The 13694-nt window shown below is 53.8% G+C and overlaps 1 protein-coding gene and 1 long non-coding RNA gene across 13 annotated transcripts in view; one reads left to right on the plus strand and one right to left on the minus strand.

The window, feature by feature from the left end:
* Prdm16 (PR/SET domain 16) overlaps nucleotides 1-13694 on the plus strand; it is a 329501-nt gene that overhangs the window by 279316 nt on the left and 36491 nt on the right. For 7 of the 12 annotated variants that reach the window (XM_040734886.1, XM_040734887.1, XM_040734877.1 and 4 more), the window contains exons 4-5: nucleotides 580-717; nucleotides 11672-11774. In XM_040734886.1, coding sequence (XP_040590820.1) covers nucleotides 580-717; nucleotides 11672-11774 — 241 coding nt within the window. Of the gene's footprint in view, nucleotides 1-579; nucleotides 718-8178; nucleotides 8313-11671; nucleotides 11775-13694 lie in introns of those variants that run through there. The other 5 variants (XM_040734881.1, XM_040734883.1, XM_040734884.1 and 2 more) reach the window with 2 other exon arrangements.
* On the minus strand, nucleotides 6740-9226 carry LOC121135750. The gene is made up of 2 exons (XR_005872865.1): nucleotides 9038-9226; nucleotides 6740-7462 (listed from the first exon to the last, which is right to left on the minus strand). It is a non-coding gene; the product is annotated as an uncharacterized LOC121135750 (long non-coding RNA).

Consider the following 13694-nt stretch of genomic DNA (forward strand, 5'->3'; position numbering starts at 1 on the left):
ATGTTTGCATGCTGGCCAGCACCAAGCTGAAAACTTTCCAGTTTTAAGGAAATGAGATGTTTCCCTGGCATCCGGGTGACGTGCGCCATCCGACGGGAGCATGTCTCCACGGGCACGTGTGTGCACACTGGCACATGCGTGCACGCACACTTTGGACACGCGTGCGCATGCACACACACCCAGACTCAGGTGCAGCTGCACACCACCCTGGTCACACCTTTACCTTCAGAAATGTTTTCGCTAGCTCAGCAACCCCGCTGTCCTTAGCAGAGGGCTTGTGTCAGACGCAGAAGGCTCTGCTTTCTCGCACCTGGACAGCTTGCTTTTACCATGCTGGAGACTCCTCATTGCCTGACCTGACTGTGTGAGCCGCTGTGTAAGGACAGGAAAGGCTACCCTCCTCTCCACCAATCTCCTGATGGCTCCCGGGACCGTGTGGGCCGGGTGGACAGGGCCTCTCTGGTTCGCAGGACTGGCTGAAGGTCTCAGGCAACCTGCCATCCTGCCTGAGCCTCTGATGCCGGTGCGGCGTGACACAGCTCGCAGGCCACCTCTGACCCTAGTGTACTTCTTCCCCAGCAGATCTCTGAAGACTTGGGCAGCGAGAAGTTCTGCGTGGATGCCAATCAGGCCGGGGCTGGCAGCTGGCTCAAGTACATCCGTGTAGCCTGTTCCTGTGATGACCAAAACCTCACCATGTGTCAGATCAACGAGCAGGTAGGTCTATGATGGTCACTGTCCCCTCGAACTGTCCTTGGAGACAGGGAACCCAGGAGGATGGTTGTTGAGGGGCAGGTCAGCTGAGCCTCTGGTAAGATCATGGGTCAACTGCTAAGTTCTGTCCTGCCACAGAGGATGGCCACTTGACACCTGCCCAGCATGGGCTACCTGAAGAACTTAGCTGCCCCAGAATACTCCATGAGAGCAGAGACCACAGAGCAAAGGTCAGAAGAACTTGTCTGGGGCTGATGGCATTGGAGAACCGAAAGCTATAGTTTTAAAGGCCAGCTGGAACATACGGGACTGCAACTCACAGGGGCCACATTCCCAACAAATGCCAGCAGACATGGGAACCAGCGGGAAACGACCTTAATGGCCCTGGTCAACCAAGGTTTCCCAAAGGGTTCATACTGGCCAATCTATTGGCACAGGAATGCTTCCTAAACCAGGAAAAATGTCCAAAGCCCACAAGTCATAATCATGGCATAACCTACTGCCAAGGACATGGGCTTGCGTCGGCGTGGCCTCCATTCTCTCTAGGAGCAAACTGAGCTGGCCATCCTGACTTCTGCCTCAGTCCTCCCAGAGGCTGGGGAACCTCCAGTTCTGAGCTCAACTTTTCAGAACGGGAACACCCATAAGTTCACGGGCTCCTCCAACGCCATGGCTTGCTGCTCACTGCGTTCCCAGGGTGCAGGGGTCCAGACCCGCAAGCCCATCGGGAGAGAGGATACTCGGTTTCTTTTCCGATCCACTGAGCACTGTGACCAGCGCTGCTCTGTCCGTTTTGCAACTTCAAGTTTGACCCTGCAGACTTCAGGTACCCCCAGCAAAGCTCTGTGTTCTCAGAGCATGGGTCCCTCTGGGGAGCAGCTCCCAGCCATCCCAGCAGAGCAGTTTAGGGCTGCACATGATATTTTGTTGGGGGGGAAGAGGGATCCGTTTACTTTAAAAACTGTGAAGACCACATAACAAAGGCCCCATTCTTGTGTCGCCTGTGCAAGCTGTCTAAAGTGGTTCAAGGATCTTGACTCTCAGAGAAATATTTTGCATTTAAAAAGGCAGCAAGGAAGCTGCAGGGAGGCCCCCCAGCCCTGCACACTGCCTCACGGCGTCCCTCCAGAGCTGTCTCCTCAGCTCTTGGGCACGATTTGGAAACTACCAATGGATTCACCGGACACTTGCTGGTTCCAGACAGAGTCAGGACCAGGGAGGGACTCTGCTTCCAAGACTCCCGTGACCTTTCGACGAGAAACAAAAATTTTGAGAGATGGGGGAAAAAAAGACAACTTTCTGACTGAGGAACTTGGAGCACGGAAATAATAACCGTGATGTTAGAGGGGAGCGTAGAAGTAAACCCTCCTGCTGCTAGGAAGAAGAGAGAGTGGTGGAAAACTGGATTTAAGGTGCACAGCCTGGCCCAGCCCCCTCCCAAGCTCCGGTCTGCAGAGCACTGAGCCCCGGGAAGCATGAGGCAGGCATCTAGATTGCAGGGATGGTCTTCGTTCCATGAGATGCTGGTAGAGCAGTGAGAATACGGATTTCGTTACCTGGGAAACAGATGCTAGAACTTAGCTGGAATGGAACAGCGAGGCGTGAGTCTTTGTGGGGCAAGCTTTTTAGAAAACTGGCCTTCAAAACGCTTTTTTTTTAAAAAAAAAAACCATTCCAGTGAAGTTTACTTAAACTATCATGTAGGATTTAAAGAGAAGTGATTGCCTTGCAGGGAGTTCTCTTTTCATTTCAGACCATGGGCAAGAACGCTCCAGGTTAGAATGATTGACATCCTTGAACTCCCTGCATCCATCCTTTTGATTCAAAGCCACTGCATCCCCAGCCTTTCCTAGCCCTGTGCTGCGTGCCCTGTTCCCTGTGATCTGTTCCTTGTGCTGTGTGTCCTGTGTCCTGTGTGCTGTGTGCTGTGCCCTGTTCCCTGTGATCTGTTCCTTGTGCTGTGTGTCCTGTGTCCTGTGTGCTGTGTGCTGTGTCCTGTGTGCTGTGTGCTGTGCCCTGTTCCCTGTGATCTGTTCCTTGTGCTGTGTGTCCTGTGTCCTGTGCCCTGTGTCCTGTGCTCTGTGCCCTGTGTCCTGTGCCCTGTGTCCTGTGTCCTGTGTCCTGTGTCCTGTGTCCTGTGTCCTGTTCCTGTGCCCTGTGCCCTGTGTCCTGTGTCCTGTGCCCTGTGCCCTGTGTCCTGTGTCCTGTGTGCTGTGTCCTGTTCCTGTGCCCTGTGCCCTGTGCCCTGTGTCCTGTGTCCTGTGCCCTGTGCCCTGTGTCCTGTGTCCTGTGTCCTGTGTCCTGTGCCCTGTGCCCTGTGTCCTGTGCCCTGTGTCCTGTGTCCTGTGTGCTGTGTGCTGTGCCCTGTGTGCTGTGCCCTGTGCCCTGTGCCCTGTGTCCTGTGTCCTGTGCCCTGTGTCCTGTGTCCTGTGTCCTGTGTCCTGTGTCCTGTGTCCTGTGTCCTGTGTCCTGTGTCCTGTGCCCTGTGTCCTGTGTCCTGTGTCCTGTGTCCTGTGTCCTGTGTCCTGTGTCCTGTGTCCTGTGTCCTGTGTCCTGTGCCCTGTGTCCTGTGTCCTGTGTCCTGTGTCCTGTGTCCTGTGTCCTGTGTCCTGTGTCCTGTGTCCTGTGTCCTGTGTCCTGTGTCCTGTGTCCTGTGTCCTGTGTCCTGTGTCCTGTGTCCTGTGTCCTGTGTCCTGTGTCCTGTGTCCTGTGTCCTGTGTCCTGTGGTGTCCTGTGTCCTGTGTCCTGTGTCCTGTGTCCTGTGCCCTGTGTCCTGTGTCCTGTGTCCTGTGTCCTGTGTCCTGTGTCCTGTGTCCTGTGTCCTGTGTCCTGTGTCCTGTGTCCTGTGTCCTGTGTCCTGTGTCCCTGTGTGCCTGTGTCCTGTGTCCTGTGTCCTGTGGTGTCCTGTGTCCTGTGTCCTGTGTCCTGTGCCCTGTGCCCTGTGTCCTGTGTGCTGTGCCCTGTGCCCTGTGCCCTGTGCCCTGTGTCCTGTGTCCTGTGTCCTGTGTCCTGTGCCCTGTGTCCTGTGTCCTGTGTCCTGTGTCCTGTGTCCTGTGCCCTGTGTCCTGTGGTGTCCTGTGTCCTGTGTGCTGTGTCCTGTGCCCTGTGTCCTGTGTCCTGTGGTGTCCTGTGTCCTGTGTCCTGTGGTGTCCTGTGTCCTGTGTCCTGTGGTGTCCTGTGTCCTGTGTCCTGTGGTGTCCTGTGCCCTGTGTCCTGTGTCCTGTGTCCTGTGTCCTGTGTCCTGTGTCCTGTGTCCTGTGTCCTGTGTCCTGTGTCCTATCCCCTATGCTCTGTGCCCTGTGTGCTGTGTCCTGTGTCCTGTGTCCTGTGTCCTGTGTCCTGTGTCCTGTGTCCTATCCCCTATGCTCTGTGCCCTGTGTCCTGTGTCCTGTGTGCTGTGTCCTGTGTGCTGTGTCCTGTGTCCTGTTCCTGTGCCCTGTGCCCTGTGTCCTGTGTCCAGTGTCCTGTGTCCTGTGTCCTGTGTCCTGTGTGCTGTGTCCTGTGTCCAGTGTCCTGTGTCCTGTGGTGTCCTGTGTCCTGTGTGCTGTGTCCTGTGCCCTGTGTCCTGTGGTGTCCTGTGTCCTGTGTGCTGTGTCCTGTGTCCTGTGTCCTGTGTCCTGTGGTGTCCTGTGTCCTGTGCCCTGTGCCCTGTGTCACACACTTGCCTACATTGCCTGACTAGTATCAGGTCAGACTTACCTGTACCTCCTTACCGCTGGCTGCCTCTCTTCTCCGTGGCCTTGCAGAGTGAATTCTCCCTGCCTTAGTCCCGTGTAGGATGATAAACAGCCCCGTGTTCAGGAGGGACTGGAGATTTAGGCAAATGCCACCTCTGGAGGGTCCACAGCCAAAATCACCCCCCCACACACACCTGGGGCTGTTCCCACCCCTAAACCTCACAGTGAGACCCCTTCACTCTAGGGAGAATAGAGCCTCCTCCCCCCTCCCCACTGGAACCCACAGACTCACAGCAAATATTCACCAGTTAAATGAAATGACTTCTTGAAATGAAAATTAGATTTCAGGCTAGTTGTTATTCTCTCCAAAACAGAGATATATAGATATGTGCACGCGCACACAAACACACACATGCGCACACGCATGCAAACACACACACACATGCATGCACACACATACACACCTACCTGTTCCTTTTTCTCCCTTTCCCTCCCTCTCTCCTTCTCTTTTTCCCAGACATCCACAGACTCCATATAATCACTCCACTTCCTGGCCATCCCATGAAGACAATTGTCCCTACAGAGTAGCACTTTGACCCTCTCCATGGCTGGATAAAACTTCCTGGAGACATTACTAATAAAAAGGTTCCTGAGGACAGGCTTCTGTTTGAGAAAGAAACACCGAAAAATGTCCATAGTGTTTCTCAGATTCTCTTCTCCCTCCCAAAAGTGTCTACAAAAACATGTAGGCAGCTAGGAACACCACACACCCACGGGCACATACACAGTACATGTGCATACCTAAACATACAGCCATGTGTGTAATCACATGTACACAGCACATGTACATAGCACTCCTGAGACAGCACAGGCCCTGAAGGGAAGGAGCCCATGACCAAACACCTGCCTTGCAGAAATGGTGCTGCTATACTATGCAGGATACTCAGTGAAGGAAATACATCAAGTTAGGGAAACATAGACCTTGCTAATTCATGGTGCAAGATCCAGGGCCTCGGCTCCAGTATCCAAAAGAGACAGAAGAGTGAGAGGAGGGTCCCAGCATCTCTTTTTCACGCATAGCCTTGGTAGGGTGGGATTGTGCATAGAGGAGGGTTTACTGGACAACAGGCTGAGGGTGGAGGATAGGCTGAGGTCATGCTTTCCAGCAGCCCTGGGAGAGGCCTGCTGCTCCGGCTTCATACAGCTGCTTTCATCTGTAAGAGCAACCCAAGCCTGGGCTGTCTGTAGAGCACCCCACATCTGTAAGAGCAACCCAAGCCTGGGCTGTCTGTAGAGTGCCCCAGTATTCCAGGGCAGGGCAGCGCAGCCAGGGTGCCATGCCTAGCCTGTGCCTGGAAGGCTGAGGCAGCTGCAGCCAATGGAGCTAAAGAGCAGGTCTGCCTACGGCAGGAGAGAAGCCCCTCCTGAATGTATTGAACAGGGTGTCTAAACAGGACCTGGTCGGGAGCTGTGCATCCAAGTGTCCATGGGACCCACCCTGCTCCTTCACAAAATCCTGGTGCCGCTCCGCCCAGTCAAGCCTGGTGACAGATGGCTCTCCACCGAGAACCTTTTTACCTCCAAGGTGTGTGAGCTGCCAGGGATGATTTTTTTTTTAAAACAGGGTCATCAGGCTCTGAGCCCCTGACCTCTCCTGACTCCTCTTGCTTCCTTCCTACGTCACTTTCAGAAATCGTGTTTTTGTTGTGGTCCTTTGGAGCGGTAGCTCCAAACAGCTAAACACGGCTTTCTGTTTGAAAACAAGCAAGGTGTGATTAGAGAATGTGTTGAGCCTTGCTAACCAATGGACAAAACACTTTCAAAATCCAGTGCAGCCTGGTGGGATGTATCAGGGGGTAAAGGCACTGGCCACCTAAATTGATGATCTGAGTTCAGTACCTGGAACCCAGAAATAACAAACTTCTGCGAGTTGTCCTCAATCCACACATGCGCGTGCGCGTGCGCGTGCGCGCACACACACACACACACACGATTTAATTTTGGATTTTTCTTAACCTTTAAAAAAGATGTCAGATTTGTTTTAATTCAGAAAAACTGTCACCTGTCAGGGACTCTCTATGGATCAAGGGGACCCTCTTTTTTGTTTTGTTTTGCTTTGTTTTGTTTTTTTGTTTTTTGAGAACAGTTAAGTTTAAATCAGCTTTCAACTGTGGTGATAGCCCAATTAAAACAAAACAAATAAACAAAAACGCTTGTCAGAATTTATCTTCCATTAGCTAAATGCAATGCCTTGTTAGGAAGCCACGAGAGGGTGTCGAAGATTTAACTATGGGCTAATACTTTATATTTGTATAATCCTTACCCAAAGTGCGCAGCTAAGAAAGAGATAGAGGCATAGGAATTTTTTTAATCTTCAAGTAACAGAACTTACAGTAAAAATAAAAACAATTGTAAAGGCTTAGGCACAGATGAAGTTGTTCCTGCTGGGCGTGTAGGGCAAGGGCCACACAGATGTAGACACAGTGAAGGAACCACTGGCGTGTCCACTGGCTTTAAGCCCCTGCTCTCCTCACTCCCTTCCCACGAAGAGGGTTCCAGTGCTAGCATGCTCGGGCTAAGCAGCCCTGGGACCTGTTGGGCCTTGCTTTTCGTCACTAAACAGTATCTCGGGTTCCAAGCCAAGGGCCCTTGGGGGGGGGTGTTGAGAGCTGGCAGCCGTTGTAAACGGCCCTCTGGGTGTGATAGGGTCCTAGGCTTGAACCTGGTCCCCAAGCAGGTGTCTGCCTTTCGTTGAAAAGGCTCCAGGTTCTCTCTGCTACACGGAGCCCACCTCTTAGTGCCCGGAACGTGTGCAAAGGAAAAGGGAAACAGTTTGGGCTGAGCAAAGTATAGTTACAGGCGATTGCGTGTTGACCCGAACTCTGAGCAGCCACGGCTGGATGAGGGAGGCTGAGAGGAAGAGACGGAGGCTCAGCTTCGAGGGCTCCATCTGCTTGTGTCCTCGTTCCGGAGAGCCACCGACAGAAGCCGTTTATTTGGCTTGTCACCTCAGCTGTTGGGGAGAGAAGGCTGCCGCCCTCAGGGTCTCAGACAAGGGGTAGCCACCAGACCTGCAGTGACAGGAACCCAGGACTCATTTGTACCTAAAACCCATGGCACTGTGGTTTAGAAAGAAGGCAGTCTTCTTCTAAAGATGCTGCTGGGGGCTGAAGGGTGTCATACTCCTGGGTTTCTTATTCTCCTGCTGGCTGGCAGCCTACCTCGTGAGGCTACTGGTCAGGGGCCGGAGCACTCCAAATGGATGTAATGAGCCAGTTGCGAGAATCTCCATGGACTACGGTTATGGTCTTTTATGGGCCAGGCTTAGAAGGGGTCTGGTGCATCCAGTGGACAGCAGTGCTGAAGCATGGGACGCCCCGCCCCTCCGCCTGGCGCCCCACTGAACACAGCGCCGGGTCCGACTGAAGTTGGCCTTTGTTGAGGGAAGCCACCCAGCCCCGCAAGACCAGGAACTGGCTTTCTCAGAATGCCTGGGTGATAAGGGCTTCGTGCCAACTTGCAACAGGTCATAAAAGCACGGGTTGGCTTCCGTATGTGCCCCCATGTGGTTGCCTGACGCAGGGCCGAGGCTTCGGGAAAGTCTGTGAAGATTCCTGCCCATTTTCTTGGCCCTCCAGGTGGAGGCAAGCTGGGACACCTTAGCCCCACCCTGGCCTCTGCAATTAGCACTAATAGGGATTGATTAATTACGTCCGGGGCTCAAAGTCCTACTAGCCACGGTTGCCCAGCCTACTTTGTGTGTCCCACGTGTCCCTGACAGGGGCCCTAGTGGCCCTTCTGCGAGGATGAGGAAGGTACACCTGTGTCCCTACTTGTGGCTCCGGTTGCAGTGTTCATGCTGGTGGGAGGGTCCCAGAAGGCTCCATCTACAGAACCGGAGTAGAGGTCCCTGGAGGCCCGGTGAGCCCAGGAGCAAAGGTGCGGGAGGGTATGGAGTCTAAGGAATCCCCCTTAGCCCTCAGAGGAGATTAGGGCAGGGAGGCTGGGCAGCCCCAAGAGATGACGTAAGAGTCAGGAGGCCCACTGGTCCCAGAAACAGGGGCTTAGGTGTGGGCAGGAGCAGGTCCCAGGAGGGCTGGCTACCTTCGAAAGTAATCAGGAGGCGGAACTGACTGCCTTTGTAGACCTCAGAACCAGAATTGGGTGGCACGACTCCAGGTCCCTCCAGCCCAGAGAGAAAGGGGTAGGACGTGTGTGGCGTGGAGCCTTGGAAAGCCAGGCGGCTTAACCAGAGGAGTGATGTGGGATGTAGGCCAGGAAGGCCGGCAGCCTGGGAAGGGTGTGTGTGGAAGGAAGGGTGCTCTCTCCCCTCTACCTCCCACGTCTCGGGATAGGTGGCCAGCTGGTAGGAGGGCACACTGTTGGCATGGCAGCCATGGCCGCGTGCAGTCTGGGTGATTACAGGTGGCTGGTGGCACGCTCTAACCCAGGGACCTCGAGGGGCCAAGCTCTCGTTACCCTCTCCTTCAGCCCTCATACCCAGCACCAAGTCCCCTGCCGCACTCGCTGGTTCTGAGCCCTGGGCGCAAAGCATACGCTCTCCTGCCAGACAGAAGTGCGAGTTAAGCTTATCAACCGCTGACACACACCCTCCCCTCCGGATCCGGGGGCGGGGGGGGTTGTACCTGTGTGGCCTCAGCTCCTCTCTCTGGGGCAGCCGTGGGTGGATCCTCTTCCGAAGCGTGGTGGCGGCGTGAGTCTGACCTTCAAGTTACTCGGTTGCAGTGTTGGTGATGTAAAACTGGGATCGTAGACACCATTGGTTTTGTTCATGAAGCCTGTGTGATCCCATTTCCAGCCCCCCATTTTAAGACCTCTCTGTACTGTCGACCTTCCCAAGAATAACCCCCCCCCCAAGTGTGTTACTACTGTGGACGGCTCTTTAAAGGAATGCCTCACCGATAAGATTGCTTTGTGTACCTGCAGGCTCCTGGCTGCACACTTCCGCTGTCTGGTGTTCTGGGGGTCACAGCCAATGGGCATCCACTCTGCGTGCAGCTCCTCTGTGCCCTTACGTGATTCACAGGTGTCACTCTGGAGCTAGTTGCCTTTAGCCCTAATTAGGGCTGTGTCCCCGGGGAGGCAAGCGGCTTTCCCCGGGCTCCCTTAGGTACCTAATAGGGCGGACTTCCACCAGGGCCAGTGAGTGGGAACTGAAGTGTTGTTTGCTGTTTATGGCCAGGAGGGTCACCCACCCGCCCTGTCCCTGTGCTTAGGCAAGTTTGTCTTCTCTTACAATGCCCTGTCTTGTGCTCTTCCTCCTGCCCTACCTACCCCTCCAGCAATGTAGAAGGCCAGCCTCGGGCTGCTGGATGGGCCTGTGTCAGGCCTCCCCAGAGCCGTAGGTATCTCTGGGGCATTTCTTCCACCTCCAGACAGTCCCAACATCAGAACAGAGTCCAAAGTACCCGCCCGCGGTGGTAGCCAGTGAGTTACCCTGGGGGGGGAGAGAGACACAGCCACATGCTGACACTTCCAGATAGAAGAGAGAGTTTTCTGAGCCACTGTGCACTTGGGAGGCCCAGGCCCCACCTGAAGAGTTGGGCTTTGGAGTCTGGGCAAAGTTAGGGAAGACACATAAACACACACACACACACACACACACACACACACACACACACACACACAAAATCACCCAAGCCTGCAGTACTGTGGCAGCTTAGTCTCCCCAACAGAACAGCCAGTCTTCTTCATCTCAGCCAGCAAACCAGGCCTGACTTCAGCTTTGGGGGAGATGCGGTAGCAAGCTACAACCGACAGGGTTTAGGTCATACTGCTGGACACAGCAAATGTAGCTGTCCCAGCGCCAGGGCTCACTCCCTCCAGGTCCATAACTCCACCCCCCACCCCCACCCCCACCCCACTCCCAGACTCCGAACCCCTGGTCCCCTGCTGGATGCAGCCCCTGGCAGGCATTCACTCCATTCCACCCTGGGCTGTCCTGACTCACAGCTGCCACACGGGCGTAAAAGTCACAGCCTGGCAGCACCCTCGCCCACAGGGCCTGTGCCCAGCCGGAAAGCATCTTCACAAGCAACCAACGCTCTGACCTCCCCGGGGACCCCCTGTAGCCAACTGACTCAGGCTCACATTGGCAAGGGGGGTCTGAGAATGGACTGGCGCATTCCCAGTGGGAAGCCACTGTATAATCTGGGACATTTCCTAGGACAATCCTGGTCGGGCGGGGGGCATGACACTGAGCATCTCCTATCCTTTCTTATTCTTCTGGATTTATTTATTAATTTTTTTTTGCATGAGGACTTTGCCTGCGTGTATGTCTGCACGCTAGATGCATGCCTAGCACCCGAGGAAGCGGTAAGCCTTCGTGTGTGTGTGTGTGTGTGTGTGTGTGTGTGTGTGTGTGTGTGTGCGTGTGTGTGTGTGCTGGGAACCAAACCCAGGTCCTTCATTAGGAACAAGTGCCCTTAACCACTGAGCCAACTCTGTGGGTTCCCACCTATCCTTTCTGTCAGAGCAGAATGAGACAGATTAGAAGGGGTTCGGTTCCTTTCTTTTCTTCATATGCTGACATGGTTCCGAAGTTCAGGAGAAGGCCTTCTCCGCCGTCGCATCTGGCCAGTGGGATGGCTCAGTGGGGCCCTTGCTATCAAGCCCGAGGTCCCCGAGTTAAATCCTCAGGACCCGCGTGGTGGGGCGATGAACTGACTCCCATAGGTTATCATGTGATCGCCACATGTCGGCCCCCCCAACATACGGAAGATAATAAATAAATGTGATAAAATGTGTTTGCATTTAAAAAATAGAATAAACAGCTTGGGGGCTGGGGAGATGCCGCGACCCTCTAAATACAGCTCCTCGTGTTGTGGTGACCCCCCCCCCCCCCGGAGCCATAACATTGTTTCTGTTGCTGCTTCCTAGCTGTCATTTTGCCACCGGTTAGGAATCGTAGTGTAAATATCTGATATCCGACTCCCGTGAAAGGGTCCTTCAGCCCAAGGGTCACCACCCACAGGTTGAGAACCACTGAACTTGCAGCTTCCCAGCACCCACGTGGCTGGCGGCTTGTAGCTCCAGTTCTGCGGGGATCCAATCCCCTCTTCTGGCTTATACACACGATAGAAAACACCTGTACACGCAAGCATCTTTTTTGAGAAGTTAAGAATTAGGTCAAGTCGTGGTGCCTCGTGTGGCACTCAGGTGGCGGGGTAGAGGCTCCGTGGGTGCCTGGTGCCTCCTGTGGTGACGACAGACCACTTTCAGCGTTCACTCACTGCCTTCGATCTCTCTCTGTCTCCTAGATTTACTACAAAGTCATTAAGGACGTTGAGCCTGGAGAAGAGCTTCTGGTGCATGTGAAAGAGGGTACCTACTCCCTGGGTGTCATGGCGCCCAGCCTGGATGGTAAGAGCCTGCTGAACTGTGGCCCTGAAACCGCCCGCACCCCGCCCGCGCCCCACCCCCGCCACACCCCCCCGCCCCGCCCAACCTGGGAGATCATGAATGGTGTTCTGCCCCTGCACACCTGCAGGTATTGGCAAGCTGATGCCCCTGGCTGAGCTTCTGCAGACCCCGGGGTGTGTGACTCAGGCATCTGTCGCTGTGATAAAGACCGTGAAGGAAAAGCAACATGGGGAAGACGGTCCGATTTGGCTCGTAGACCGCCCCCCCTAAGTCGCAGTCCATTGATGGGAGCCGAGGCAGGAAACTCAAAGCAGGGAACCTGGGAGCACAGGCCGTGGAGGAGCGCTGCTTACACTGGCTTGCTCCCCACGACTTGCTTAGCCTGCTTTCTTGTACAACCCAGACCAACTGCTCAGGGCTAAAACCACCCATGGTGGGCTGGGTCCTCGCACGTTAATCATTATTTTAAAACAAGCTCCACAGGCTTGCCTAAGGACCAGTCTTGGGGAATCATTACCTCAACTGAGATTCCCTCTTCCCAGATAACTCTGTCCTATAAAAATAAGATAAAATATAAAATAAACTATAAAGCCAACCAGGACAACAGGCTACCAGCCCCTTCCCCTTGAGGCTAGAGACCCCCTCCCTTTCATTGGAGATTCAACACACATCCTAAATGTAAGAGGGGCGTGAGGCAATGTAGCCAAATTGTTATTATGCTGAATTACATCTATACAATGTTGCTAATGGCCCAGAAAACTTTCTGTGTGCATATGCATGTGTGTTTATATACATATATGCACACACACATAAGTGCACATGCATCAGAATATACATGTGTACAGGTTTGTATTCACATGTGTACTCATACACGTAGAGACATATGGTTGCTCTGGGGGGGGGTTGGGGAACGACGGACAGCGGTCTCAACTTCCTGGCACTGGGATTACAGGCAGGCTGCCGCATCTACCTGGCTTTTACGTGGTTGCTGGGGATCTGAACTCTGTTCCTCTTACTTGTGCAGCAAGCCTTTTATCCGCTGAGCCCAGATGATGCTTCAGATGTATCGTTATTTCCAGGTGTTTTTGTACTAAAAGACCCCAACCTAGTGTGGTACTTGGGAGGCTGGGCAGAGCCCAGAGCCCTCTTTCGTGAGCCATTCATTCCATCACCTCTGAGAGGATGCTAGAGAGGAAGCCAGTTTCACGCACTCTGGGTGTTCCAACACACGGTTTATACTCTCTTGAGTCTGTGTCTGCATATTCGGGGCCCTGGCACAGCTGCTTTCGAGAAGGGTACGTTGGCAGTGAAGAGTGAATCTCTTGGCCCTCTACTGTCATTGCAGGGACTGGAGGGTCCGTGTCTAATTTCTTGTGGGGTATGGGAGGCGCTTTTGTGTTCCTGTGTGTGCAGGGAAAGTGCAGATGTGTGGGTTTGCACATAGAGGTTAGAGGTAAACCTTGACAGTCTTTCGTCTGGTGCTGTCTACGTTGTTTTCAAGACAAGGTCTCTTGCTAGCCTGAAGCTTACAGTAATTAGGCAAGTGCTGGATGGCCAGCAAGCTCCAGGGACTCTCCTGTCTCTGCCTACCTGCTCTGGGATTAGTGTCCGTCACCATGCCAGCGTGTTGCAGAGATTTAACTCAGGACCTGTGCTATGCAGCAAGCATGTTACTGGGTTAACTTCCCAGCCCTCATGTCTATGGACCTGTGCTATGCTACATAGCAATTGCATTACTGAGTTACCTTCCCAGCCTTCAAATCTGTCTTCCTTTTTAATGCCAAGCTACCAGTGGGGAAAAAAACAGCAGTGTCCCCTAGATGTTTCTAGACACAAGGATTCTTGCAGCAAAGACCAGGGAGCTGGATGCCCACTGGATTTAGCAGAAGTCTCTGTGACCATTCCTGTGGAACTCTGCCT

Source organism: Mesocricetus auratus, unplaced genomic scaffold (assembly GCF_017639785.1).
Source record: "Mesocricetus auratus isolate SY011 unplaced genomic scaffold, BCM_Maur_2.0 Super-Scaffold_100042, whole genome shotgun sequence".
NCBI classification, from domain to species: Eukaryota; Metazoa; Chordata; class Mammalia; order Rodentia; family Cricetidae; genus Mesocricetus; species Mesocricetus auratus.